The sequence below is a fragment of the Neophocaena asiaeorientalis genome, unplaced genomic scaffold (assembly GCF_003031525.2).
Source record: "Neophocaena asiaeorientalis asiaeorientalis breed wild unplaced genomic scaffold, Neophocaena_asiaeorientalis_V1.1 scaffold317, whole genome shotgun sequence".
Taxonomy (NCBI): Eukaryota; Metazoa; Chordata; class Mammalia; order Artiodactyla; family Phocoenidae; genus Neophocaena; species Neophocaena asiaeorientalis.
This window is the reverse complement of record NW_020173114.1, coordinates 1,697,718-1,723,714: the sequence shown is the minus strand read 5'-3', so window position 1 is coordinate 1,723,714 and position 25,997 is coordinate 1,697,718. Positions and strand designations below refer to the sequence as shown.

Here is a 25,997-nt window from a genome sequence, read left to right as displayed (position 1 = left end):
TAAAAATCAGTGCTTCATATGTGTAAGGGTTAAGAATACTTTATTTGGAAAATATACTTCATTCCCCATTGATGAGACATTAAAATATGACTGAATACATAATAAAAGAAAACTACATTTTAATCACAATTTAAAATTGGTAATTTTGAAGTATGACTTGATATTGTATCACAACACATTCGGTCACATTCTCCAAAGTGAAGAACCAACTTTCCCACTGGTATAAGGAGCACCCCAAAGGAAGATAAATAGTCACAATAAGACTTCAAGCTATCTTATTCTTTACTACCAAATAGAACAGAGTTTACAAAATGACACGTTCCATTATGGGTGGGGTTAGATAACAAAAACCTACAGAGAACCAGTCAATAGCCATAACTAGTTTCCTTTTATCTATTCACATTAACACAAGAACTACAGGTTAGACAGGCTGAACCACAAAAACATAGAGGATAACAGGTAGGCTATAACTGAAGATCTACAGAATTTCACTAAGGCATTATGTATAAAGGAAACACTTAATAACAATAATAATAATTTGAGATTCTCCTCCCCCACTCCAGGTTGTCAATCAGCATTAGTGTTAGCCATGCTACTGAATGTAACAAATGGCAATAACTTTTGTTCCCATATACTGTCCAATAAGCTGGATTTCCTTCAAATATACAAAACAAGTAAAAATGCATCAAAAGAAAAATATAAGAACAATTATTGACCCAAGTACTGTAGTAATTCAAATGTAAATTATTCATGGATTACTTTTGCCATTATCTACAGCACTCTGGGGTAAACAAATGCGAAATGTTAGAGTCGCTTTCCCTCAATATTTTGGTTAAAAAAATACAACCAGGTAGAATTCAGAATGGACAATAAGCATATGAAAAACTACCAAACCTCTGTTAGGAGATGTAGTTAAAATAATGAGATAGTTTTCATACCAAAATGAATTATTTCTCTCCCAGGCATTTACCCAAGAATAATAAAAGCATAAATCCACTAAAATACTTGCACACAAATGTTCATAGAAGCTTTATTTGTAATAATCAAAACTTGGCAATGACCCAAATATCCATGTACAGGTAGATGGATAACCAAATTGTGGTATATCCATACAGTGGAATATTACTCAGCAATAAAAAGGAATAAACTATTGCTATACACAAAAGCATGGTAGAATCTCAAAAATCACTATGTGGAGTGTACGAAGTTATGTTAAAAAAAAAAAGTACACACTGTAAGATCCTTTCATGTAAAACTCTAGAAAATGCAAATGAATCTATAGTGATAGAAAGCAGTTTTCTAGGCCTGGGAATTGGGGAAGAGGGTGTAATGGCAAGATTACAAAGGGACCCAAAGAAACTTCAGGGAGTGATAGACATGTTCATTGTTGATTGCAGTAATGGTCTCATGAGTGTAGAGGTGTGCCAAAACTTATCAAATTGTGTATTTTAAATATGTGCAGTTTATTGAATGTCAATTAGATTTCATTAAAGAAAGGTTTTTTTTTTTTTTAAAGAGAAAGCCTTTTTAATTATCTTATTCCCTTATTGTAGACATGGTCATATTTTCCTTTTATTAAATTCAAGGTTGTTCATTAAAAATCTCTACTCAAGTTAGCATATCTTGGCTCTAGTCTCAGCTCCCTTACTTAGTGATGGCAGACAAATCACTTAACCTCTTTGGGTCTCATTTTTCTTATCTGTAAAATGAGTTTAGGCTAAATTGATATATGCCCATCTCAATATTTTATGGATCTATAGACTAGTAGCCTCAGCTTTTTATCATATTATGTTGTATGCCCATCTCACTTAATATTTTATGGATCTATAGACCAGTAGCCTCAGCTTTTTATATTATGTTGTATGCCCATCTCACTTAATATTTTATGGATCTATAGACTAGTAGCCTCAGCTTTTTATCATATTATGTTGTTCCAAGAATTCTATAGTAAATCAAATCACATCCGTGATGGGGGAAAATGTTTATTACAAAATTCAACAGTAAACCTCTGTAATTGTTTAAAATATTAAAATATAAACTGTATAGTGAAAAGAGCATTGGTTTAGATTTAGATAGAGCTAGTTTCAAATTCCAGTTGGGCTAACTTGCTATGTAACATGAACAAGTAATTTTATTTCTCTATGCCTATACAGGATACAATAACCAAGATATGGAAGCAACTCAAGCACCCATCAATAGATGAATGGATAAAGAAGATATATATATATATATATAATGGAATATTACTCAGTCATAAAAAATGAAATCTTGTCATTTTGACTACATGAATGGACCTAGACGGTATTATGCTAAGTGAAATAAGACAGAGGAGAACAAATACTATGTGATTTCACCCATATGTGGAATCTAAAAATTAAAACAAATGAACAAACAACAAAATGGAAACAGAGTTATAGATACAGAAAGCAAACAGGTGGTTGCCAGAGGGGAGGAATAAAATAGGTGAGGGAGATTAAGAAGTACAAACTTTCAGCTGCAAAATAAATGAGTCATAGGTATGAAATGTACAATTTGGGGAATATCGTCAATAACTATGTAATATCTTTGTATGGTGACATATCCTAACGAGACTTACTGCAGTGATCATTTGAAATGTACAGAAATACCAAAGCACTACGTTGTGTAACAAGAACTACCATAGTATTATAGGTCAATTATATTTTCAAAAACAAGCAAATGGGGCTTCCCTGGTGGCGCAGTGGTTGAGAGTCCGCCTGCCGATGCAGGGGATACAGGTTCGTGCCCCAGTCCGGGAAGATCCCACATGCTGCGGAGCGGCTGGGCCCGTGAGCCATGGCCGCTGAGACTGCGCTCCGCAACGGTAGAAGCCACAACAGTGAGAGGCCCGCGTACCGCAAAAAAAAAAAAACCAAAACAAAGAAAAACCAAAAAACAAAACAAGGAAATGAACTCATAGAAAAAGAGATCAGATTTGTGGTTACCAGAGGTGAGGGGTGGAAGGAGAGAGAAAAGTTATAAAACTATTTGCATACTTTAGACTTTATTGTAATACATGAAAATAATTACCATTTATTAGCATAAATTAAAACTACCACTTTAAAAAGTATCTCTCACTATACATTTTAAAAGACAAGAATTTGGTTACTCATGATGATGAGGAAGGTTAGACAAGAATACTTATTGTGTGCCCACTAAGTATCAGGCACATAAAGTAATAAATGCTTTATTTCATGTAATCTATATAAATAAACCAAGAAAGCAGAAGGGGGATAAGGAGTGCTGGAAGGTAGGGTGGGAAGTACTGCTACTTTTATATAAGATAATCAAGGAAATGCTCTCTCTCTCATAAGGTATTATTTAACAGGGATTTTAGTATATTTTAATTCATAAATCATTTTCCTACTCAAAATATCACTGCATCAGTAGTCAAAGATTTCCCCGGCTAAACTACTTAAGAAGTCATCCCTTTAAATTGGTGTATGCATGAACAGAATACAAAATATTTCAAACACCATGCTGCAAGTTAAATTCCCCCAAAGAAAAGATCCAACAACTACTAAATAGAAAAAGTTTTCAACTGAAACTACAATACCTCATGAAAACTAAGCATTTGAGAGCTTTCATTTGCTTTTCTCTTAGCTCTTTGAGTTAAAATATCTTTCATCATACGAGAAAGAAGTCATAACTGACTAAAAAACTTTTAAGTGGTGAAATCTGCATATTCCAAGTAAAAGGAGTAAATATGATATAAAGGAAAGCTATTTTTTTAAAAATAGGCTTTATCAGTGTTAGGTTCACAGCAAAACTGAGTCGAAGTTCATAAAGCTATTTTTTAAAAGTTCACATTCTTTACATCTTCTTGGCTGTTGACCTCAAAGAATAAAAACAGCACGATGCCTTATTTCTCGAGCTGTTGACAAAAGTTTAGAACCAGCAAATATATCAAGGCCAATTTCAATTATTAAATAATGTGCCTGTTATGGTCCTTTTAAAAAAAAAAAAAAAAAAAAAAAAAACCAAAAAACATAATTTTGGGCAGCCTTCTAAATGAAAAATAGGAAGTTTTATTTAATTTCCCCTGCCTGCATGCATTTGGGTCCCATTATCCCACTCTCCTAGAACATCTTTTTCTCTTAATAAAATTCCACCTATCCCTTGAGCCAGTTTAAATTTCACCTGCTCCCTGAAGTTTATCTTAAAGTGACCACTCCCTTCTCTGAAGTCCTATAGCAACTGCCTGTGCAACTCACTGAGAAATTGTGTGTGACCTCCAGTCATCTCTTCCATTGCTATCCTGAAATATAATTTCAATCCTGGACTGGTAACTATTCATGATGGTCTTAGCAACTGAATTTAGTTTCTAGAGCACCACTGTCAGTGAACAGTCCCTAACCACATGCAGCTGTATATATTTAAATTTAAATTAAACTAAAAAGACAGTTCCTCAGTTGCACTAGCCACAATTTACATATGGCCAGTAGCTACTATATAGGGCAATAAACAAAATGATATATAACATTTCTACCATCCCAGGAAGTATTATTGAAGAATGCTCTTCTAAAGGGTAGTGGCCAGGTCCAATGTTCATTTGTATATACCATAGTTCTTAACATAGTACCTGAATATGGTAGGCACTTCAATATTTGATTTAATAAAGACAAATTACTGTAGTGGAAGAGATGATCCTACAAACATGTCTTGTTTGATTAGAAGTCTTTTAAGAATTTAAACAAATGTTTTAAAATTTAGAGTATATCTCCCCACAAAAAGGCAATGAGAGCCCACATGGAAACAACCACAGCCAAGAAATGATTGACACCAGCTGCTTTTATACTTGTCAATTCCACATTGTGTATATGTTCCCTACATTCACCTGCTTCACTATTTTGTTACTTGCCTAGATCCTGAAGGCATGTTAGTTGCGACGTCTGCTCTATATTCTATGGACATTTAAAAATTATTTTTGGGGGTTTCCTGGTGGCACAATGGTTAAGAATCTGCCTGCCAATGCAGGGGACACAGGTTCGAGCCCTGGTCCGGGAAGATTCCACATGCCACAGAGTAACTAAGCCCGTGAGCCACAACTACTGAGCCCGCGTGCTGTAACTACTGAAGCCTGCACACCTAAATCCTTTGCTCCGCAACAAAAGAAGCCACCACAATGAGCACCCACTGCAACAAAGAGTAGCCCCCACTCGCCGCAACTAGAGAAAGCCCGCGCGCAGCAACCCAATGCAGCCCAAAATAAAAATAATTTTTTTTTTAAAAATTAATTTTTTTATTAACTAATATAAGAATTAATTTTGATCAGTTTTCTAAAGCTATAAATAGTGTACTTTAAATTGAATGGCTCCAGTTTGATACATAATCCTTTCAATAATGCAAGCCCTTAAGTAAACTGTTCTTTTTATATAAACGAAAGGTTCTGAATAGGAAATTTTCATACGGTGTCTAGTTGGCAATGCCTGAATCATAAGAATTAATCACCTTTCAGGGAGAGCCTCTCAAATACATGTCTTAATAATGCAACTTTTGAAGTTAACTTCTTTAAAACGTTCCTTTGGGGACTACTGAAACAAAGAGAATGTGTCTATTTTAACTTCACAATAACACCAAAATTCATTTGTTCAAATATGATTACAACAGTAGGTACACAATGGCATTCCTATTGACTGAATTAATGAATTATATCCTTGCCTAGATATGAAAAAACTTGTTGCAAGTATCATCAGATAAAAACAAAATGTTAGTGTTCAAATAGTGAACTGTGAAATACTGGTTTTATAACTCTTTCCTGAACTAAATATTTGTTATTTGTTTTTTGCTATTTGTAGGTGTTTTATGGTATCTACATACACTAGATTTTAAAAATTATCTACTTTCCTCAGCTTCAGCCACTTCTCATTATCACATCAGCTCATTATCTGTAACTGCAGAAACCCAAGTTATTAACAGAAAAACAAAAGTTTCTGTTTTACAAAGAGCTGGAATGTGAACTGGTATCCTTTCTTAGCTCAACTCCCAATAATTAAGCCTAAAAGGATATCTTTTCCAGAGTTGTTTATTGTCAATAATCACTCCCTTCTCTTTCTACAAGATCAGAACAAACAACAGCCTAAGTTTTTGCTCCTTAATACTAGTTCTAACTAAAGATTGTTTTTAAACTAATGCAGTAACAGTTAAAAGTTCTGATATGGAAAAAGTCATTTGATAGATTTTTAAAAATGAGATTAGATCAATTTCCTTTTACTTCTGAAAAGAAATACATGAACCATTATTCTAAGAAATGAGGAATTTTATTTTTGGCTTACAGTCTTTCAAATAAGATACTCATAGAATTAATAAAAAGTTTTAAAAATTACTTTTAAAATGCTAGATTTAAATGAGCTCAAGCTCAAGCACTTATTCAGCAATTAAATTAATTTCTAAACATAGCCAGCAGGTTCAAAAACAGTTTCATGCATTTTAAAATGTCCTGTGAGACATTTTTAAAAAGTAATCTAAAAAGATAAGTCGGTAAACTGGTATTAATAAAAACACACAACACAGAGTAATAAAGGGAATGCTACACACACACACACACACACACGCACACACACCATCTGCCCCTCCAGTTCTCTAAAGATGGCATTTGAGGTTGTCAGCAAAAAAAAAAAAAGCTTCATCTAATTTCAGTGATAGTAAAAATGCTTAAGAATACAGTACAGAATTTCTAGTTAACAATACTGTATAGTATACTAGAAAGTAGCTAAGAGAGATCTTATGAAAGTTCTCATCATAAGAAAAGAAAAACTTGTAACTATGTGTGATGATGATGTTAACTAGAATTGTTGTGATAATCTTTTAGCAACATATACATGTATCAAATTGTTATGCTGTATACCTAAAACTATTACAATGTTATACGGCAATTATATCTCGATAAAAAAATAAAATTTAAAATACAGAATTTCTAGAATAAGTTGTTTTAAGATCTCAACATGAAGAAACTGGACAAATTACTACTAATCATCGTTTGCTGTCTTCTACACCTGAGATCAATTAACTCCAACTCCTAAAAGCAAACACAACACATACTCTCCTAACTAAGAGAATAATGGATATAAAATATGATTTCAAACTCAGTCTACTTTCCTGTAAATCTCTGATATATACACTTTACATATTTTTAATATATTAAACTTCTAAGACATTGTTTTACTTCACTTGAAAACCAATTTAACATTCATTCAGCACAAAGTACTTTAATAACTTTCCAGTCAAGAGTGTGAACCCAAAACTCTTGACTCACTGTAAAAAATGTCTTTAAACAGACATAATTATTTTCTAAACAAAACTAAAACATTTCTTTATTCAAATATAAATAAAAATATTTCCATAATCCACAAGAGACTTTTCTGTCTTCCTTAAATTCAAGGTATTAAAATAAGCCTGTGCATTCATTATACAGCACTGTTCAACAGAACTTTCTGCGATGATCAAAATGTTCTATATATCAATGCTGCCCATATGGCAGTCACCAGCCGCATGTGGCTACTGAGCACTTAAAAATGTGGCTAATGTGAATGAAGAATTAAATTTTAAATTTTATTTAATTTCAATTAATTTAAACTTTAATAGCTACATATGACTAGTGGCTACTGCACTGAACAGTTATACCCTACCAAACGATCACAACTAGGTACAATACCTCAGTGCAATATATATTAAAAAAAGATCATCAGAGGAAGCAAGTCAAGTGTCCATTAATGGATGAATAAACAAAATGTGGTATATACATACAATGGAATATTATTCAGGATTAAAAAGGAAGGAAATTCATGCTATAACAAAGATGAACCTTGAAGACATTAAGCTAAGTGAAATAAGCCAGTCACAAAAAGATATACACAGCATGATTTCACTTATATGTCAAATTCATAGCGACAGAAAGTAGAAGAGTTTTTGCCAGGACCTGAGGAAAGGGGGTAGTGAGAAGTTAGTGTTTAATGGGTACAGTTTCAGCTTTCCAAGATGAAAAGAGTTCTACAGATGGATGGTGGTGATAGTTGTACAACACGGTGGATGTACTTAATGCCACTGAGCTATACACTTAAAAATGATTACCATGGTAAATGTTATGTGCATTTTACCACAATTAAAAAACTTTTTTAAAAGCATCATAATCTGACCAAATAAGTACTTCTGATAAAAGAGCTAACTGGAAATCTAAAGTCACCAAAAAAGGAAATACGGTGCTTTTTTTTTACAGAAGAAAACATCAGATTTGCTGAAAGAAAGTTATAGTAACCCCATTAGGAATCAAGTTGTATTACATTATCCCATTATAGCCTAGCCAAGAGCTGAGCATTTTACTTCTACAGGATCTAGGTGGACAGAGAATATTGTCTTTTTTAAGAAGGCGCAAAGTTAGACAGAGTAAAGTCAAAGCTGAATTGCAAAGTATTGATACTTAGTGTTTTGTTGTTTGGTTTGGTTTGGTTTTAGGCACTGGCAACAGAGCTGGCCTTGAGCGAGTCACATATTGAGCAACAAGAAAAATAAAACCCAGAAATACATTCAGTTAACTGTATAGCTATTTTTAACTTCCTTAGAAGATGAAATGAACTCTATTTTAGTGGTAGGGCATAATAAAAGTACAGTTCTCAGACTGTAAAGAGCATAGCAAGGAAAAACTAGGGTAGGGATGAGAATACTACCACTAATAAGAAATTACTTAGGCACAAGAAAGGAGGATAAAATTAATGTAGATAACAAAAACAAATAGATCATCCTTTTTTCTCACAAGTCTATCTGAATGTATTTAGGCCCAAATGCTATGATCACTAGAAGTGTTAACATGTTACAACAAAATATTTTAGGAAAGTTATTAGATGCTCAAGTGGAAAAGGGCTTATAAAATGAAGTTTATTCTAAGGTGTTTTAAAAACTTTTTTATTTAAAGCAGTTTATTACTATAAGATATTTGCCCCCACAAACAAACTAGAAATAAGTGCAGACTAAATTTTAACATCAGAGAGATATATATTATTCCTTTAAAAGATATAAAATGAGTAATTTTTCAGTGCACTAATATGTCTCATGCATATAAAATACTCACTTTGCAAGTCGATATTGTGGGTAACATGATTGGCCTATTTAAACATATATAATTTATAAATATAGAAAATATCATTCAACTTCATTAGTAATAAATTCTTTAAATGATTTTTAAATTATGTATAAACTTTAAACCACGATAAACTCTCCAGAAGTTACACACTACTACTGCTGGAATCACTATGCCTCTGCAATATTTTTATCTTATAAAAATTCTACAAAGGACTTTGATACTACCGTGAATACTCACAACTAGGTGGCAAACTATGTATTGCCTTTATAGCTGTTCTGTTCCCTTGAAAAAAAAATGACATTCATTTTAAAAATAGCTTTAAAAATGTTAACCATTTTTTAAGCATAGTAAAGAAAAAGATTACAACTTTAAAAGTTAATAAAACTAGAATTGTATAGAGTACTAAAATGAGGGATAGGAGTCAGAAGATAACGGTTTAGGTTAAAGCAGGCATTGGCTGAGTAAACATGAACACCTGTAAACTGGGTATAATAATTCCTCCCTATGCCTAACTAAAAGGGTCATCTTAAGAATCAACTGAAATAATACATATAAAAGTGCTTTATAACACAAAAATGCTTCACAAACAGAGTGATACTGCTATTAGTAATATTACTCATATTTTTTCTACATCTTCCTTTATTTTGTATGAGGTAACCAACAAACACCAGTTTCATTTCTATAATTACCATTACAGTACAGTAAAATAAAGACTATCTGCCATCTTGCTAACTTCAAAAAAAGGAAAGGAAAGGAAAGGCCCACTTTTTTTTTTTTAAGATTTAGTCAAGTGGTTTTTTTTGGGATTTGATAAGAATTTTACTTTAGATCTGATATTTAAGATTTCCAATCCTTAAAAGGACAAACCAAAACTAAGTGTAGAATTTTATATATAGTTTTATGAGGTTTTAACACAATGAAAACATACACCAGAACAAAAATTTATAGTAAAATGAACTCTCCTGATGCTGGAGTGCAAAGACAAGGTTTCCACAGCAACAAAATGAAAAGTCAATTATTCTAACCAATAAGCAATAAACAATTGGACATTTACTATAACTTACACATCAAAGCTCAAACATATTCAATTAGAGTTGATATTATTTATTAATATTCAGAAGTATATTACCACAAGTCTGTTTCTCCAGTGCTGAAATGTGAGGGACCATTTTGGAATCTGCAGATATATAATCTTAGTTCAAATTTATAAAAAGTCCAAAAGCCTCTAGGAAAGGACAAAATAAGGATCTGAACTTATTTAAACTGCTTCATGAAATCTCTGAATTGTTCTATTGCTCAATATTTACAATGCATATTTTTTGCATGACAAATAACAGACTCTTATATGAAAGCTCAATCCTAGAAGTTCATCATTTATCAAACTATCATTTTCTTATTATTCTTACACACATAACTTCAGCATACTGATAATTTAAATTAAGACAATCATGGAAATACACACATCTTTCAGATAGCTATCCTCACTATACCCTCTATGAAGCAAAAGAGGAAAGAAAAGAGGGGAAAACAACCTATGAAGTATGATCAGTTCTCTAGATCTCTTATGCCCAACTTCAGCCAGCCTGTCAACCACAAAACTTAAATATTTAAAGAAAAATGAAGTAATCCTAAAACATAAACCTGCAGGGGAAAGATTACTGTTTATTATATACCAGGAACTTTATGTACATCATTTAAACAAATACATCAGGGAAATGCAAATCAAAACCACAATGAGATATCACTTCACACCGGTCAGAACGGCTATCATCAAAAAGAACAAAAATAACAAAAGACAGAAAAAGAAAAATATCGTATGATACTGCTTACATGCAGAATCTAAAAATGTATGTTACCTTTTAAAAGGAGAATCTAAAAAAAAAAAAAAAAAGATACAAATGAACTTACTTACAAAACAGACTCACAGACTTAGAGAACTAACTTATGGTTACCAGGGTGGAAGGGTGTGGGGGAGGGAGAGTTAGGGAGTTTGGGATTGACATGTACAAGCTGCTATATTTAAAATGGATAACCAACAAGGACCTACTGTATTGGGCAGAGAACTCTGCTCAATATTATGTAGCAACCTAAATGGGAAAATAATTTGAAAAAGAATAGATACATGTATATTTATAACAGAATCACTTTGCTGTACACCTGAAACACAACATTGTTAATCAACTATATTCCAACATAAAATAAATTTCAAACAAACAAATAAATGCTGGCGACGATGTGGAGAAAAGGGAACCCTCATACACTGTTGGTGGGAATGTAAATTGGTGCAGCCACTGTGGAAAACAGTATGGAGGTTTCTCAAAAAACTAAAAATTGAACTACACAAGACCCAGTAATTCCACTCCTGGGTATGTATCTGAAAAAAACAAAAACACTAATTCTAAAAGATACATACACCCCAGTGTTCACAGCAGCATTATTTACCATTGCCAAGATATGCAAGCTACCTAAGTGTCCATCCACAGATGAATGGATAAAGAAGCTGTGGTATATATACAATGGACTACTACTCAGCCATAAAAAAGAATGAAATTTTGCCATTTGCAGCAACATGGATAGAGTTGGAGGGTATTACACTAAGTGAAATAAGTCAGACAAAGACAAACACTGTATGATATCACTTACATGTGGAATATAAAAAATACAACAATCTAGTGAACATAACAAAAAAGAAGCAGACTGACTGATATAGAGAACAAATTAGTGGTTACCAGTGGGGAGGGGGAGGAGGTAGGGGCAATATAGGGGTAGGGGATTAAGAGGTACAAACTATTATGTATAAAATAAACTACAAGGATATACTGTACAACATAGGGAATATAGCCAATATTTTATAATAACTATAAACGGAGTATAACCTTTAAAAATTGTAAATTACTATATTGTACACTGTAACTTACATAATATTGCATATCAACTATACTTCAATTAAAAAAAAGACCTTACAATAGCCCTGAGCCAGAAATTATCACCATTTTTATAAGAAAACTTGCCTCATGGAGCTAAATAACCCACAAAGTCAGAGAGCTAATTTGTGCTAAATATGGGATTTAAACCTAGATCTGTATGATTTCAAAACTTTACCTACTAGACCAGTGATTTCAACTAGGCCTTAAAATTATTGATCAGTAAATTTCCAAAAAGAAATTTGGCAGATATATATAAGATTACTGATTTATTATTTTGCCAGTTAGCATATAACTATCAATTATTCTAATCATTTCTTAAAAGAGAGTACATTTTGACATCAAGAATGGAAGGATATAAAGAGAAGCAGAAACAGCAAAATCTCAGAATGGAGTACAGTCCGCATCTCTACTTATAAACTGGCAACTTTATATAGACATATACAGAATACATACTCATACAACATTGTTCTTAGGGTGAAAATATCATCATGAACAGTGCTGGTCCATGACTTACTAGTTGTAACATGCTTAAGTATCTTCAAAAAAAATGCATACTTTTAAAACTCAACGCTTCCTTTTCTTTACGTATCAAACTGATAATGCATTAAGAATTGATAGGGTCAAGTATCGTTATTGTCACAGGCACTTCTAACTGACAGGCTCATTAGTAGATAAAAGAATACTTCCCCTCTCCTCAAGGCTCCCAAGAGAACAGAAAATTAGATAACTTTTACTGATACAGCAAGAAATAAGTTTTGCTGTTTACAACTATACCTGTTTTCTAAGGAGGACTGATTCTTTTAATATATAAGGTCTTGTTTGATGAACACTTGAGGAACTTGGCTCTGCCTTTTGAGAGGAAGAATTTGAGGGAACTGAACTGTTCTTCTTTAGGGAGAGAAGAATTTGGAGTTTTGATGGCAAATAAGAAGGGACTGAAGAATAGACAGGAAGTTGAGGAGAGAGGAGCCAACCATGGGATATGAAACTGGGTATACTATGGGGGAGAGGACTAAGTGAAATATAAGTATCTTTGCTGAAACCAATTAAGTTGTTACATGCCTATAAACATATGTAGAAACAGAAACCCAGGAAGCAGAGGGTGCCCTGAGAATTTAAGTGCTTCCCACCAGGAAAACAAATCTTGGGGAGACTTAGGATTTCCATAGGCCATAAGATTGTGGGTTCAAGCCTATCCTACCTAGAGCTTGAAGGTAAGATCTGTCCTTCAGATCAACTAGCTAGTCATCAAGAATAATCCTAATGAAAAAGCAAACATTGGCATTGTTGAGAGAGAAGGAATGATATAAGAGATGCTGCACAAAGTGAAAGGCTAGGGTAAGAACCTGAGCAGACAGGAGATAGGGGGTGGTTACTGGAGTGGGGTGAGTCTGGGAAAAGGAGGAGCAGAGAAAAATGCCAAAAGAAGAAAGAGAAACTATAGTATATGGGTTAAGAGGAATTTGTCCTCTCAAGTCAGAGAGCATCTTGGTTCATGCCAATTATGTGACCATGGAGGTTATTTCCTTTAAACTTTTGCTTTCTTGCCTATAAAGTAGAGATAATAGTACAAAAAATTCAGTAGAATTGTCTTAAGGATTCAGTGAAATAACATCAATATAAATTAGTTATAATTTGTTTTTAATAACATAAAAAATTGCTATTTTTATTATTACTTGCTTCAGTTGTATCTAGACTTTGTTCCTTCTGCCAGTAGAAAATTCTCGGTCTGAGATGAGGAACTAAATTATTACGACTAAAGGTAATAAACTTAAAATCATGTACATGTCAAGTGGCCCTACCCAAAGAAAAACGACACAATGCAGTTCTGCTCCCTCAAAAAGACCATAACAAAAGCAAGAAAAAAGTTTTAGGTAATAAACTTAAAATCTGGGGACTTTTGGACATGAGCCTGTTATTTATTCAACAGACATTAACAAGTAGCTACTATTTACAAGTTGCTCTGCTAAGGACTAAAGGCGTAAAGGTGAAGACAGGACATATAGTTCTTTTTGTCAAAGATTTTAAGCATTCAACACAGCAGAGAAAATGAGGTAGGATGCAAACAACTATGGTGCAATACAATGTATGGTAAAAGTCATGAGATAGAAAATATCCTACGTAAATTTTGAGGAGACATTATACATGACTAGGGGAAAATAAGAAAAAAAATTAAAAAGCAAATCTAAACTAGGCCCTAAAGAAACATTCCAGTTGAAAAAAATAAAACAATGAAATACAGACAAAATATAGGTGAGGAAAAATCACTAATCATGGTGTGCCTAAAACATAGGCTGTTTGCATGAAAAGAGTTAAGAATTAAAAGGTATTTTGGGGGGCTTCCCTGGTGGCGCAGTGGTTGAGAGTCCGCCGGCCGATGCAGGGGACATGGGTTTGCGCCCCGGTCCGGGAGGATCCCACATGCCGTGAAGCGGCTAGGCCTGTGAGCCATGGCCACTGGGCCTGTGCGTCCGGAGCCTGTGCTCCGCAACAGGAGAGGCCACAGTGGTGAGAGGCCCACGTACCGCAAAAAAAAAAAAAAAAGTATTTTTGGGGGCTTCCCTGGTGGCACAGTGTTTAAGAATCGCCTGCCAATGCAGAGGACACGGGTTCAAGCCCTGGTCTAGGAAGATCCCACATGCCGTGGAGCAACTAAGCCCACAAGCCACAACCACTGAGCCTGCATGCTACAACTATTGAAGCTCGTGTGCCTAGAGCCCATGCTCCGCAAAGAGAAGCCACTGCAATGAGAATCAACGGGGAGCAGCCCCTGCTCGCCGCAACTAGAGAAAGCCCACGAGCAGCAATGAAGACCCAATGCAGCCAAAAATAAATTAATTAATTAATTAAAAGAAAAACGAAAGAAAGAAAGAAAATCCTCCACAGGATTGCCTTTGCACCTGCGTCAAAAATAAATTAAAAAGAAAAAAAGGTATTCTAGGGCCACGGCAATGACAGCTTTCAGCTCTGAGCTAAGGAATTAGGACTGTATCTCACAAGCAGTCAGGAGTCACTGAATGCTGCAGACAACTTCTGAATCTAGCAGCTGTACATAGTCTAAACAAAAACAGAATGAGACTGAAGAAGTAGAGGTGGAATATCAAGATACTGTAATCATTCAAATGATAATGAGAGCCCAAACTTGGGCAGTGGCAAAGCAATGAATGAATTCAATTTACATAAATAGAAGAATCAACTGAAGAGGCTGAGACAGCAGTCAAATGAAAGTGACCAGCAGATCTTTCTAACACGGGCAACAAAAGAATGATCACCTTCAGAAATACAGAAAAGTCAGATGTAGTAAACGGGTCATAGAATTAGTCATAGAAATCAGTCATTTATTTATTAAGCATTATTTATTCAAGCATATATCAAGTGAAAGCCATATGTCAGGTGCTAGGGGCATAAAACTGAGTAAGACCTAGTTCCTGTCCTGAAAGTGGGAGACACACATATAATTTAACAATTAACTGCTATATTGGATGATATATTCAATCACAGGAGCTGCAAAATGAGAAGTAGGCTAATTTGCCAATGGATCAAAATGCTACACGACGAATCACTAAATTCACTTATTTATTAAAAATGTACCTTAAGTAAAAGTCTTCTTGATTATATGATATGAATATATTTATATATTCAACAAATACATTTTTCTTAGTGGAATTTAAGGAGTGTCCAATTAGTCAAAAGTTTTTTAGGCATACCATCAATAAACTTAACAAAAATTAAATTTAATTTTTTTTTCATCAACAGATATCACAGCAATGGCAAGAACTGCATTTAGGATTCCAGGTTTGTAAATACCAGTAAATTCTGCAAGAGATGATTATTTTCTATTTTATATCCAGTATTAAATCTGATCACCTACAGCACTTTATTGACAAGCTATGCATATGACTGAATGACCAATTCACACAATTCTAGACTTGGAATATACTGTCCTTCAAATGAAAGAATAAAATATTAATAATTAGTAATAGTAATAAATTTGCACTGAAAAGATATGGAATGGGAAAATAAGCAACTGATGAACTATTTACATATATAATTTACACTATTTATTTCTAAATTTACCCTTTGAGTCAAATAACATTTGAGTGCCTAGTATGTGTTAAACAATACAATATTTTATACAACTTCCTATAGTTGTTCCTGTGGAAACTTTGTAAATCCATGAGTCATAAACTGTATAACTTTACCCTTTCTATACCAAACCTAGACTAGATATTAAGTGCAGGCTTGCTGATCACAATGATGTAAATCATTTTCAATATTTGCCAAAAAGGTAAAACACTTAAAACTGTCCCTCCCACAAACCCCCAAAAGAAAGTGAAAAGACAAGTTACAAACTGAGATAAGACATTCACAATACACACAAAGGATTTATATGAGGAATATAAAGAACTCTTATAAATCAATTTAAAAAACACAGAAAAATAGGCAAGACTCATGAACAGAAATTTCACTGAAGAGGAAACATAAAAGGCCACTAAACATTAAAAAAAAAAATGTTCTACATCAGTGATGATCAGGAAAATGCAAATCAAGACCATTTGATGAGATCGCATTTTACACTCTTCTGATTTGTAAAAATTAAAAGACAACAGCAAATGTCAGAAAGGATGGATGACCAAGGGATCTTTTGTCTCTTACCTGCTGACATGACTATAAATTGGCACAACCACACTGCAAGCTGGGCATTACCCTGTGAGGCAACAATTCTACATCTGGGTATATACTTAATAGAAACTCTTACATATATGCAATAAGAAAGAATGCACAGAACATCCATAGTATCATCGTTCACAATTACAAAAACCAGAAAATAAATAAAGGCCCAACAAGGAAAAGTCAGTGGATAAATATCCAAATATCCAATAAGGGGAGAGTTGAATATTTTACTCATTGAAATATCACACAGCAATTAAAATGAGTGATTATAGCAACATACAATAATATGGTTAAATCAGCAATAATAAGTGAAAAATCAAGTTTAGAGAGATTATATTGAACACAATTATATAAAAACAACTAAAATAAAAGATATAACTTTTAGAATTGTATATCCAACAAAACTAAAAAAAGAGAATGAAAACAGGACTCAGGATGATGGTTACTTTGGATGACAAGAAGGTGGAGGTAGGGGGATGGAATGAAGAAAAACCATGTATAGGTTAGTTCCTAGCTTTTAGGGGGAGTTGGGGAGTGAGTGGTGGTCCATGGGTGTTTATTACAATGATATATGGATAGATAATGATTAATCCAAACCAGTGTACCTAAGGTTTAATAAATGGGAAAAAAAATCTGAAAATTTAATGAAATTTATTCAATGAAAATTCTGAAACAGACAAAAAAAGCACCTCCTTAGAGAATCTCTAAGGAAACAACTATAGGAAAGGGAAAACAATATGATTAATTGTAAAATATATGATATTTAGCATACGTATTGGGTGATAAGTGTATTTTCTATAATCTAAGATAAATTCTAAATTCTGTAATAACAACTTTCCAATAAATTATGATGTTTGTAAGCCAGGGCAGTAAAGCTTCAACCAATTAGAGAATGTAAACATTGCCAAGTTCCTAAAATAGATATATCTTAATAACAGTATATATTATGTAATTCTTGTCTATCAGTTCATCTCTATAACATGACACCAACAGTTACCTTCAAATCTAAGGTATTTATCATCAAATACACTCCTCCCAGGCTTTCCTGTTCTTCATTTTTAACAGACAATATTTATGTATATAATATTACACAAATTTAATTTTTCTGAGATTGTGAAAAACTGAATGTGACAACAGAGCTAGTTTCAAATAAGATTTCATTAAATAAAATTAAGAGAAACTAGACATGTATCAAAATAAATGTTCTCTATTTCTGCTTTTCTAAGATATCAGAAGTTTACTTTTTCATTAGTATGTTTTTCTCAGTCAAGATTTTAAGTATCTTTTTAAAGCTTTTAACTAGTTTCGACTTTCTTTGTTGAACTCTGCTGCATACCAAAAGTTATTCGTATTAAATGTTACATGATTTCTGTCATACTCTGATTAGAGTAAAATTCGTTTTTGAAATACAGTAGACATTTGACAATTGTTCAACAGAGTACACAGTACTAGAAAATGATGTAAAATTAACTACTCTGTTCAACTATCATGTATGCTTCTGGAAGTAACATTATTTTAAGTGATATTCATCTCTCTATTAACTAATTAGAGATGATCAAAAAAATGATCATTTTAGAGCCATCATTTTATAATACCAGTTTCAGCACAAAGATTTACTCAAAATAAAAATATTTTGAGATAAAAAAGTCAATAAAGCTACTTTGATCCACTTATCTAGAACTAGTGGCAATTTTTTTTTTTACCTACAGCTATTTCTATCTTAAAACTCTATGAACCTCATTTCTCTTTACAATTCTAATAAGTAAAATAGGATACAGAAGGAAAAATATCAAATCAGTATGTCGTATACCTTAAAATCACACGTTGTATGTCAAATATATCTCAATTTTTTTACAAAAGGGAGGAAAAAGAGGAAATGGACTCAAATGCCATGGGACTTATAAGTTGGAAAAGCTTGTCAATTACTGTGATAGAACTATTAGCACCTTCTATTTTCTTTGATGCTTTTCTGCATTTTCCAGATTTTCTAGAATACACTTGTATTACATTGATAATTTGAAAAAAAACTGTAAAATGTGTCTTAACCATCTACCTACTTTCTCATGCTACATTCCCCCAACTCATGCTAGTCTTAATCCTCCCAACACAGACACCTTCTACGTTCCAGTATCACTGCAAAATTAGATGCCACCTCCTAATTTCCCATCAAATGTGTAAAATAAAGAGGGTGCTATATATAGATATAACATAACTAGTGCAGAAATCCCTTTTGAACTTTTTAAGGGAATATTTTTGGGACAAGGGATTAGAAATGTAAAATAAAGAAAACTAAGTAATTTCTTAAGTCAATGATCATAGTCAACTTTCAACAGTCAAGACATTTCTCATCCTAGGTAACAAATGGAGCCTTCTCATCAATGTACTGTGTACCTACTCAGTGCCAAACACACAGCTTGGTTACATAGCTTAAAATTTTAAAGCAAAGTTTATCTTACGGACAGTCTACAGAGAAACGTGAAATCTTTTGGAAGGTTTTGGGTGAACATCTGACAACTTTCATCAGAAACATTAATTGTTAAATGAAGAAAACCTGCAAAAATGTTATTGTACTGTTATTCTTTGTAGAATGTTATACCTTATTTGCAATAATAAAGCACTGTTAAATTATAGACTACCGGGGCTTCCCTGGTGGCGCAGTGGTTGAGAGTCCGCCTGCCGATGCAGAGGACACAGGTTCGTGCCCCGGTCCGGGAAGATCCCACATGCCACGGAGCGGCTGGGCCCGTGAGCCATGGCCAATGAGCCTGTGTGTCCGGAGCCTGTGCTCCGCAACGGGAGAGGCCACAACAGAGAGAGGCCCGCGTACCGCAAAAAAACAAAAACAAACAAACAAAAATTATAGACTACCAAATAAAATGCGGAAATCATGTTTCCTTGTTCGAGAGGAACCTAACAAGTAGTATAAAGTTTATATTAAAGTTAACTCTGGTTAACTACATTTTGGGCCAATTTTTAGAAAGTTCACACATTTACAATATTGGAATGCAAAACATTTATGGGTCCACATATTACAAAATGGTGTAGTGGAAAAGATATAAATCCAAATTCAAGCTCAGACTTAACATTGTAAACATGAACGACTGACTTAACTATTCCTGAACTTAGTTTCCTGATCTGTAAAATGGAAATAACAACACTTACTTTATTGGATTGTTTTAAAGATTACATAAGGTACACAGGGTACCAAGTACAATGTCTATCATACAGCAGATAATCAATAAACGTTATTTGTAATCTCCTCTAGAAAGTGAAAGCCATATCCTGTCATCTTTATGCCCTCCAATATACCTTTGGTAGCTACTCAATAAAGGTTTCTTGAAATGAATCCCTGTAGCTTAAGACCAGCTACCTCAACCTTCCACTTGAGCAAGTCACCTCTACCTAAATAAATTCTGCTGAGAATGGAATTCAAGATTCCCAACACTTTATTAGCTATTTTGATGAAGATGAATATCCGATAATTAACAAGGTAACTTTATAAGTATGCTACTCGATATCTGGGCCTACACTCTACAAAATTATTGTTGTAGCCAACATTTTCATTTTGAGATTCTTTATATAGTTTTCATTATTAACTCAGTTTCCTTGAAAATAAACTTTAATTTCTTTGGCCTCATGAAAGTATCACACTCATTTTCCCACTACACTTCAAATAAAAAACAAGAGAACTTGACATAACAAGTTAATTACAAGAGATAAAAATTAGAAATTGCCAACTAAGTTTATGTTTTTTAACAGCCTATTTTTATTTTTACCACAGCAAATATTCTTCCTTACATTGAAGCCTCTAGCCTTCAAAGTTTGTATATACTTTATTAATGATTCCTTGTTGAATGTCTCTTAAATTACTAACAAGAGTTAGAAACACTACATTATATAGAAATATTACAACAATTAACAAGACCGTGGTTTCAGATTTTCTTTGTCTTTCCACAATCAAAACTTATTAATAAGCCAATTCCACCTCAAGTAAAGTATTTCAAATTCTGCCATATAACTCGAAAAATAATTTTTTACATGTTGGATATACAATGTTTCTAAATAAATAAGTATAAATTTCATTAAAAGAAGTTGTAACATGTAACTTTCAGAGTGAGAAAAGATATGGCAAAGTAACAATTTCAACTAAACAATTTAAAAACTTGCTACACAAATTATTATTTAATTACTTAAAATCTGTATGGCAGAAAAGCATTAAGAACCTCACATTAAACAACTCTGCAATTTAAATAAATTCAAACAACTTAGAAGGTTTTTAAAAACTGGTTCTCCAAACAAGTTTGATAAATATTTGGTTACTATATTCTAGTTTCATGACCCAATGAAATAATAAAATGTTTGAACAGATGCATATACTTGGTGAAGCAAATTTTATCATGGTTCATCTTGAGTGCTGATATAAATAATATTTTCAATTATTTTAATAAACATGATAAAGTCCAAATGCAATAACTTTTATTAGAATTGGGAGTCAAATACACCAAGAAAAATGTCCTGGATATACATGACAACCTAAAATGTAACACTTATTAAAAACAATTCTTTTACTGGAGGGGGTTACATTTTAGTTTATTTAAAAGTCTAACTTTAGATTGGACGTTCCCCTAGTCTGGTCCCATTTTTAAAATACTCATATTTAAATATTCCTATTTATTTGACTTGCTTCTTTGTTATTGTAAAAAATGGTTTTATTAAAAGTCCCTAAATGTTATATTTTAATATACATGAAAATATATTTTCACATTCAGTACCAAAATAAGAGTTTTTTATGTCAACTTTCTATAAAATACAAATAAGGATGCCAAATACTTTATGATTCTGAAGCCACTCCACTCAAGGAAAAATTCTGTTATTTTCATGGCTTTTTTTCAGTCAGAAGTAAAATATGCTTTTCAAATTTCAAGACTAGGCAGTGGAAAGCATTTCTGATGTGCCTCAAACTTCATTTCAAAAGCTCACATAAAGTAATAAAACAATAAATTCCATTCATTTAGCTAACTGGTATGCTGGAAGACTTCCTTAGAAAAGGCTAAGAGTAATTAAAACACTATATAGCAACATGTTCAATAATATGAAATTCAGCCTTGCATTTCCAAAGGATTCCAAATTTGCAAAAGTGCATTGATATACCTTGTTGAAATCTATTTTTATGGAGGAAATATCGAGTATTATATGCCTTCAAGCTTACATCTAACTGCACAATAAAGCAAGCTAATATAGGAATTTATCGAAAATACATTTAAACAGCAAAAAACTTAGAAGCAACTGAATTTTGAAATCATCAAGAATGAACCCTTCAGAGTGTCTAGATTCAGCCTTCTCAAAAAAAATTAACTGCCCAACACACAAAAACGAATGTAAGTAGGCTATTTTTTTTCTTTTAACTCCCATCTCAATCTTCGAGTAGCTAAAAGACGACTATATTTAAACAAACCAAAATAAGTTTAAGTCAAAGAACAAGCATGAAACTTTAATCCAGATGTAAACATCTCTGGGACACTCCAAAGTAAAGAAAAATAAACCCAACAAGGTAGCGCACGTACCCTGCATATCAAAGAGACCTAAACACCAATATCGTGCCTACATCATCAAATATTTAGCTGGAAAATGGGAAGAATAATATTGCTACTCAACGTGGACTTTAATTAAGGGATCTATTTTGTTCACATCTTCTGCAACCATGTGGTGCCCAACATTTTCCCTTAGTCGACTGCTTTGCCGTTTGTAAACAACTTCTGTAGTTCTTTTTTTGGTATTCAAACAGTAGGGAAAATGAAAGCCTGAAAAGCATCAGCATCTGAGCTTCCGGATCTGAGCCGGGAGTAGCTGAGAAGGGGACCATGTAACTATCACTTGGTAAAAAAGAAATAAATGGGTTAGCCCTCAAAATAAAAGAAAGAAATCTAGTCACCTAAAGAGGGTTGGTGAAGTGAAGCCAGCATTTAGTGAGCCACTTTATTTTTGTTTTTTCTTTAAAAAAAAAAAAAAACTTGTCTGGGGGCTGGAAGTTATGGGGGCGCTCTTTGTGCAGAGTCGGAGGGGAAGGGGAGGGACAAGAAAACAGCCTGGGAGTCATTCAAAGGAGTTTAAGGAGCGGTGTTCGAAGGAAAGGCGGGGCGGGGCCCGGCCCGCAGGAGGTAGGGGGCGCCAGGGGTGTCCGCGGGCGGCTCTGACACAAGGGAGGGGGAGGCGAACTGGCCGCCCCGGAGACCGGGTGAGAGCAGACGCCGGCCGCAGGATGGGGTCCCTCTGGTAGGCAGAGTCAAATTAAGTTGGTGGCAGGCCACGGCTCCAGCGGGGGCAGAGGCTCTGGCTCCAGAAGGAAGCGGCTCCCGAGTGACATCCCCGAGTTTCCTCACTTAGCGGGCTAGGGGCGCGGCGACCGCACTGCTCCCCTAGGCCCCCTACCCCGCGCCAGACTCTCTCCCTCTGCTCCACCAGTGCCTCGTGCACGGGCCGCGGCCCTTACCTGCAGCTCCGTGAGCAGAATCTCCCCCCGTTCGGGGTTGGACGCCATTGCGTTCCGCTCTGGACTCCACACCTGGACGCGGCCGCTGCTGGCGGGCGAAGGGAGAAGGCGGGACGGGATCCGGGGTGGGGGGTGAGGAGCGGGGAGAGAAAGAAAAAAACCTAGGGATTCATGGAGGCGCAGCCCCTGCTGGAGGCGCGGCTTATTTCGCCCGGTTCTTGGAGAGCGGCGGGGAGCCGGGACACTCGTAGTGGGCTCCCCCTCGCCGCCGCCCGCCCGTGCTGGACTCTCTTGCTCAGTCGCTGCCTCAGGGAGACGCCAGGAGCCGCCTCGAACCTCTCGGTGCGGGGCTGTGCGGCCGCGGCGGCAACTCCTCCTGTCGCACCATTTGGCTGTCACCGCGTCGCAAAAGCGGCCTCGCTTGGCGGCTGCCAGGGCACGTGACGGCCGCGGCCGCCGCCTCCCGCCGGGCGAAGGAGGTGGGGCGGAGGGGACCGAGAGGGCGGGAGCGGGGCGGGGCGGCTTCCGACCAGGCTCCGCGGCGGGGACTGCCAATGGACCCGGCCAGGGTGAAAAGGGGGGAGCGGACAGGGCTCGCGTCTCCTGGGAAGCGGGAAGAGGAAGAAGAAAACACACTCCCGCTTTCCTGCTTGTTTAACTGCCCCGCTGTGAACGCTAGAAATCGGGAAAGTACTCGCTTCTTTTTGTTTTTTTCCCCAGGTCCTTTTCTCTTTGCTTGCCACAGTTTAGACCTAACGTAAACGGACCCTTTTCTAACCTCCACAACCCAAAGAGTTTCGGGACTCAAACCTGATAGAATATTCCCCAGCCCAAGCTATTAATCTTGCCTTTTGCTCGCACCCACCCTCTGCGCGCCTCTGCGACCAGTAAGGTGCACAGCTGGCGAAAGTGGGGTGTGGTCTGTACTTTTCAAGAAATGTTAGCGGCTCTCGACCTCTGGCAACTCTTAATGCAGTTTTTTGTTTTGTTTTGTTTTTGTTTTTGTTTTTTTTGCGGTACGCGGGCCTCTCTCTGTTGTGGCCTCTCCCGTTGCGGAGCACAGGCTCCGGACGCGCAGGCTCAGCGGCCATGGCTTACGGGCCCAGCCGCTCCGCGGCATGTGGGATCCTCCCGGACCGGGGCACGAACCCGCGTCGCTTGCATTGGCAGGCGGACTCTCAACCACTGCGCCATCAGGGAAGCCCTAATGCACAGTTTTTTGTTTTTTTTTTTTTTTTTGCTGTGCGCGGGCCTCTCACTGTTGTGGCCTCTCCCGTTGTGGAGCACAGGCTCCGGACGCACAAGCCCAGCGGCCATGGCTCACGGGCCCAGCCGCTCCGCGGCATGTGGGATCCTCCCGGACCGGGGCACGAACCTGTGTCCCCTGCATCGGCAGGCGGACTCTCAACCACTGCGCCACCAGGGAAGCCCCACAGTTTTTTAAAGATACCTTTTCCCAAGCGCTGCACTACTGTGGTTTGGGCTTTAGTATTACGCTGAGTTTAGAATTTAATTAGTTGGCTTCTTGAATTGTTTTAACTGAATTTAAAGTGAAGGCGGTGGGGCGGGATTAGCCCCATGAATGGGAAAAAGCCAACTTTCCCTGTTGTAGTAAACATCCAGGTTAACCTATTAGTAACATGTAGCTAAGTAGTCTTAAGTTGGGGGTTTAAGAAATGACACTATAATATTCAGGAATGTCAACAAAATCTCCATCCCGTAGCTTTTGTTTTGTCTGAGGAGTGAATGCATATTCTAGGCACCTGCTTAACTTGATTATTTGAGGCTGAGATGCCATGGCTTTGTTAAAAACTACTTAGGGAAAGTGATACGGATAGTTTAATTAGATAGCTACTTGAAGAATGGCTTAGTAGGCATACTTCTTAAGTATGCTATCATGAACCTCTTAAGCTGCATGTAAGATCTGTTGGGCTGATGCTAGGACTTAAGTTTATCTTTTTACCTTCTAAAGTCTAATGCATTTATTTGACAAACACTTGTCTAGAGTTCTGTGATCACATTTTCTGAACTCCAATTCATGTGATAGAGAATTTTTCTGGTGAGTCTTTCAAAAGTTTAAAAACTGTTTATATGTTTAATACATAGCCTTGGTTGAAAATGATAATTAAAACATATGCTATAACAACACTTGGAAAAACCAGGATAAAAATGCCCTCCCTGGTAAGAGCCAGACAGTGTTCTAGACCCTGGAGCTACAGCTAGGATTAAGAAAGAGTCCTTGTCCCTGGAGTGATTGAGTCCTTTGGAGAAACAGACTTGTTTCCAAACAACTATAGTGCAATTTTAAATGATAGTCACAAAACGTTAGGGGACCACTGCATTCAGATAGATGATAGATAGATATACATATTTTGTGTGTACTAAAAATACATTACATAAAATTTACCATTTTAACAATTTTAAGTATACAATTCAGTGGCATTAAATGCATGCAGATATATTTTGCTTATTTTTCTTTTGCCTTACTCCAGAATGGATTTGAGATAGCTGGCACACATAGTAGGTGCTTAATAATGATGTAATTTAAAAGTACCTATGTGGGGCTTCCCTGGTGGCGCAGTGGTTGGGAGTCCGCCTGCCGATGCAGGGGACACGGGTTCGTGCCCCGGTCTGGGAGGATCCCGCGTGCCGCGGAGCGGCTGGACCCGTGAGCCATGGCTGCTGAGCCTGCGCGTCCGGAGCCTGTGCTCCACAAGGGGAGGGGCCACGACAGTGAGAGGCCCGCATACCGCAAAAAAAAAAAAAAAAAAAAAAAAATACTCTGGAGGGGAGAGAAAGAACTAGATAAAAG

General features: G+C 35.7%; 1 protein-coding gene across 3 annotated transcripts in view; it reads right to left on the bottom strand.

Moving 5' to 3' along the window:
- PKN2 (protein kinase N2) overlaps positions 1-23,556 on the bottom strand; it is a 164,895-nt gene extending 141,339 nt beyond the window's left edge. For all 3 annotated transcript variants that reach the window (XM_024743555.1, XM_024743553.1, XM_024743554.1), the window contains exon 1: positions 23,186-23,556. In XM_024743555.1, the coding sequence (XP_024599323.1) occupies positions 23,186-23,233 (48 nt within the window). In that variant the 5' untranslated portion in view covers positions 23,234-23,556. The remainder of the gene's footprint in view (positions 1-23,185) is intronic.
- Positions 23,557-25,997: the final 2,441 nt, after the last annotated feature.